The 5,241-nt window shown below is 42.9% G+C and overlaps 1 protein-coding gene across 1 annotated transcript; it reads left to right on the forward strand.

Annotated features, from left to right (window-relative positions):
• The first annotated feature begins 2,005 nt into the window (after positions 1 to 2,005).
• LOC120987251 (zinc finger MYM-type protein 1-like) lies at positions 2,006 to 4,606 on the forward strand. The gene has a single exon (XM_040415842.1). It carries the CDS (start codon positions 2,006 to 2,008, stop codon positions 4,373 to 4,375), a length of 2,370 nt encoding a protein of 789 aa, XP_040271776.1. The 3' UTR covers positions 4,376 to 4,606.
• The last annotated feature ends 635 nt before the right edge of the window (positions 4,607 to 5,241 follow it).

The raw sequence follows: 5,241 nt of genomic DNA on the forward strand, positions 1-5,241 counted from the left end.
GGTATTTTATATTGGCACATTATGGGAACATTAGCTCAACTGGGGGCATTACAAATGTTTTGCATATTATAAGGAGAATTATTACTACTGGGGGGGCATTATGGTGGGCTTTATTACTCCCCCATGGTATGACCCCCTAGTAGCAGCACCAGCCTCTCCCTGCTCTGCTATCCCTCTGCCCCTTCTCCAAATCCTTATTATGAAATCTTTCTCATTAGGTTAAAGCACAACATCAGCTCCGCCGAGCCCCCGGCCAAAGTGTTGAAGTGGCGTCCGAGATCCCCAAGGGCCAAGTCAAGTAACTGTAAGTTTTTATGGGGGTTCTACAAAAGAGCTATCGTGGGGCAAAGTTCATATTCGTGTTTACACACGTGTTTTAAAATGAATGCTTTCTCCTATTATAAACAAGTAAATAATGACGCAATGCTGTGGGGCTGGTGTGCAACTTTTTCCAGGGCTGGTTTTTATCCCCAGTCCGGCCCTGGCCGAGCGAGCCGCCGGGACTTTTTTTTTTTTTTTAAGCCGAGCCGCCGATTCGCCGAGGAATCTGCGAGCCGAGCGGGATGTCAGTGACGACGTGACGTCAGAGCCCGCAGCGCGCCGCCTCTGCGGCTGGAGATATAGCTCCGCTCGGCTCCACCCACCTCTGCCATCTTCAGACAGCGTGGTAGCTAGGAGGCAGAGGAGGGACTGGAGCGAGCGGACAGCGGAGCATTTTAAAGCTGCTGCTGCCTGATTCAGCTGAGCTGATTGAGCCTGCCCAGTGCCTTGAATGCCTTCTGCCTGGTCTGGCTAGACAGACTGAGTGGCGTGCCATCGATCTGATCATCTGCCTGCTGGCTGCTGCAGTGCCTTGCGAAGTGGGTGCTGACTGCACCTGACCTGGCTGGCTTCCCTGGCTGCACCCTGTGTGTAAGTAATACTGTTACTGTGTGCCATTAAATGCAACCATTGTGCCCATCAAACTGCAGCCACTGTGCCCATCAACATGCAGCCACTGTGCCCATCAAAATGCAGCTACTGTGCCCATCAAAATGCAGCTACTGTGCCCATCAAAATGCAGCTACTGTGCCCATCAAAATGCAGCTATTGTGCCCATCAAAACACATACTGTGGCCATAAAAACACAGCCACTGTGCCCGTCCAAACGCAGCCACTGTGCCCGTCCAAACGCAGCCACTGTGCCCGTCCAAACGCAGCCACTGTGCCCGTCCAAACGCAGCCACTGTGCCCGTCCAAACGCAGCCACTGTGCCCGTCCAAACGCAGCCACTGTGCCCGTCCAAACGCAGCCACTGTGCCCGTCCAAACGCAGCCACTGTGCCCGTCCAAACGCAGCCACTGTGCCCGTCCAAACGCAGCCACTGTGCCCGTCCAAACGCAGCCACTGTGCCCGTCCAAACGCAGCCACTGTGCCCGTCCAAACGCAGCCAATGTGCCCGTCAAAATGCAGCCACTGTGCCCATCAAAATTCAGGTCACAAAGAGGGCCTCTGTTAGAGAGCCCCCCCTCCAGGATCCATTAGACCCCATTGTAGTTGCCTAATATATCCCACCCCTTGACATGTGTCATTGTAATAATATAATCAATGCTATTCACTTCACCTGTCAGTGGTTTTAATGTTGTGGCTGATCAGTGTAGTATACATTTGCTTTTCCCCTTAGATGTCTAGCAAAAAAACAAAGTTATCAGGATGTCAATACAAGCAACGCCGAAAAAGAAAGGAAGAAGCTTTGAAAAAAATTACTTCTTCTATTACAAGCTTCTTACAGCCACAGTCTTCATTAAGCAGTGTCCAAGATTCCCTTTGCACTGATGCATCAACATCAAGCAAAGAGTTAAGGTCCAGTGTCATAGACATTTCACATAGGGGAGAAGGAGAAAAAAATAAACAATTGGAAGAATCAGAATGTGATGATGATCTGGTACCCGTGGATCCCGAGTGTTGTACTGAGCCAATAACAACTGGAGATGTAACTTCAGGTTACATTGTTTCAGCAGCAGAGATGCATTTTGACATTGAAGAGGAAGATATATCTGATGTTTCCTCTGAGTCAGACACTGAGTCTATTGTACTTATGGATGATGAAACTGAAATGGAACTTGAAGAGCCATCAACAGCATCACATGGAATCTCAAGTGATCCTGCTTTCTGGCCTGAAAATATAGATGACCAACACAGAATAACTTTGATAAAAATTGGTCCTGTTCAAGAAAAGGCTTTTACTTTTCCAAAAGATGATACCAACAGGAGCTTTTCTATCTCTTACTACCAAAGAGTACTGGATAATGGAGAGAAGATACCAAGAAATTGGTTGATCTATTCTACAGCTAATAATTCGGTCCAGTGTTTTGCTTGCCGGATATTCAACAGTGACAATATGGCTTTGGCCTCAAAACAAGGCTTTAATGATTGGCAGCATCTGACAAGACATTTAAGCCGACATGAAAAAACCACAATCCATATCACAAATTATAAGAAATGGATGGATCTTTCAAGAGCTCTGGAAAAGGGAACAACCATTGATCATATCAATCAAAAGATCATTAAACAAGAAGAGAAACGCTGGTATTCTGTCATACAGCGAATAATCTACATTATCCAATATTTAGCAGGACAAAATCTGGCGCTTCGTGGCTGTGATGCCCGTTTGTTTCAAAACAATAATGGTAACTTCCTGAAATTGGTTGAAATGATAGGGAAATTTGATCCCATCATATCTGAACATATTCAGAGAATTCAGTGCTCCATTTCACAGCATTCACAAATGCCACATTATCTCGGTTACAAGATTCAGAATGAGATAATTGCCATAGTTGGCACAAAAATAAGAGAAAAAATTATACGAAGCCTAAATGAGTCCAAATATTTCTCCATTATCCTGGATTGTACTCCTGATATGAGCCACACTGAGCAGATTAGTATTGTTGTCCGATTTGTTGTTCTAGATCAAAGTGCAAAAAAAATTGAAGTTCGAGAACACTTCCTTGATTTTTGTCCAGTAAACAATACAACATCTGAAGGACTGACATCCTTTTTACTGGCCTACCTAAAGAACAATCACATTGCAATTGAGAATATGCGTGGCCAAGGCTATGACAATGGCGCAAACATGAAAGGAAAACATAATGGTTTGCAGCAAAGAATACTCAATATCAATCCAAGAGCCTTTTTTGTGCCATGCAGTGCACATACTCTCAACTTGGTGGTGAATGACGCTGCAAAGATTTCATTCCTGACAATAGATTTCTTTGGCATCGTTCAAGAACTTTATGTGTTCTTTGCCTCATCCACCCAACGGTGGCAAGTACTCAAGGAGCACGTTACAAATCTAACTTTAAAACCACTCTCCGCAACCAGATGGGAAAGCAGAGTTGCAGCAATTAAACCCTTGCGATATTTCCTACCTGAGGTATTTGATGCACTGTATGACATCTCAGATGATGACAACAGGGACATTAACACTAAACATCAAGCTCAATCCTTGGCAACGAAAATAAAATCATTCAAATTCATCTGTTCCATTGTCATTTGGTATGAATTATTATCAAAGGTGAATGTGATCAGCAAAATAATGCAGCAAACAACATCAAACCTATCAGGCTGTGTACAGGAACTGGAGAAGTTGATCAAGCACTTGGTGGAATACAGGTCTGATGAAGGCTTTGAGAATGCGCTAGCTGATGCCAAAGGAATAGCTGAAAAGCTTGATTGTGAAGCAAAATTTCCTGATGCATTTACAATTAGACCTCGACGGAAAAAGAAGATTTTTGACTATGAACATGAAGATGAGTCTCTTGCAGACCCTACACAATATTTTAAAGTGAATTTTTTCTTTGCCGTTTTGGACACATCCATCCAGTCCATAAATGAGAGATTCACATTACTTCAGAGCCACTGTGACACATTTGCATTTTTATATGAAATCCCAAAACTTGGGATGGACAAAAAGGATATATTGAAGTGTTCCATGGATCTGCAAAACAAATTAACTGACAGCCAGTTATCCCACTCTGACATTAATGGAATAGATCTTTGTGATGAACTGGACACCATTCGACCTTTTCTAACCCAGGAGATGACAGTCACCAACATCTTGCAGTATCTAGTGGAGAATAACTTGACCAACACATTCCCAAACCTTTCTGTTTCACTGAGAATATTGATGACACTTCCTGTAAGTGTAGCTGCTGGGGAACGTTCATTTTCCAAACTAAAGCTGATAAAAAATTATCTCCGTTCCACGATGTCCCAGGCAAGACTTACCAACTTATCCATTATATCCATTGAAAAATCCTTCTGCGAAGACTTGGATATAGATGATGTGATTAGAAATTTTGCTGTTGCCAAGGCTCGAAGAGTTCGTTTTGTTTGATTAAATAATCAATGTGTACACACTGCATGCATCCTTTCCTAGTGTCTCACAACTAGAAGATAATGTACCAACATTTTTTGGGAGACTGCAGATGTGTGTTTTCAATATTTAGTTGGGCTTGGATGTTTTTCTTAAGAAAAGGCGTGCCACTCTACCCCATAGCCCAGGCATTTGAAGAATACTGGAGATTGTTGTCACATGTACCACCTTACAGCCAGCACTTGCCATATATTCCTGCAGCTCCTTTAATGTTGCTGTAGGCCTCTTGGCAGCCTCCCTGACCAGTTTCTTCTCATCTTTTCATAAATTTTGGAGGGATGTCCAGTACTTGGTGATGTCACTGTTGTGACATATTTTCTCCACTTGATGATGACTGTCTTCACTGTGTTCCATGGTGTATCTAATGCCTTGGAAATTCTTTTGTACCCTTCTCCTGACTGATACCTTCTAACAATGAGATCCATCTGATGCTTTGAAAGCTCTCTGCGGACCATGGATTTTGTTCTAGGATGCGACTAAGAAAATGTTAGGAAAGACCTACTAGAAGTGCTGAACTTTATTTGGGGTTAATCAGAGCACTCTAAGACTAGATTTACATCTAGGCTGCTGTGCTGCCTTGATGTGTTTTTCAGGCATGTTTTGCAGTGCTTTTTGTGTTTTTAAACCCTCCTTTTTGCATGCAGTTTTTATGCATTTTGTGTTTTTTTTCCTCTTTAAACACACTGTATATAGCTGGTTGCTAAGAAGGAGGCCGGGAAGCAAGCCACTTTAAGTTTATTTAACTTTATTTAATTGATATTTGCACTTGATTGTATGCATGAATCTGTTATTTGCACTTTAGTTATTGTATTTATTGAAAATGTAAA

The sequence above is a fragment of the Bufo bufo genome, chromosome 1, assembly GCF_905171765.1.
Source record: "Bufo bufo chromosome 1, aBufBuf1.1, whole genome shotgun sequence".
In the NCBI taxonomy this organism is placed as follows: domain Eukaryota; kingdom Metazoa; phylum Chordata; class Amphibia; order Anura; family Bufonidae; genus Bufo; species Bufo bufo.

Bases quoted from the DNA above. Each gene is read 5' to 3' on its own strand.
- LOC120987251 (XM_040415842.1), top strand. From the start codon at position 2,006: ATGCATTTTGACATTGAAGAGGAAGATATATCTGATGTTTCCTCTGAG.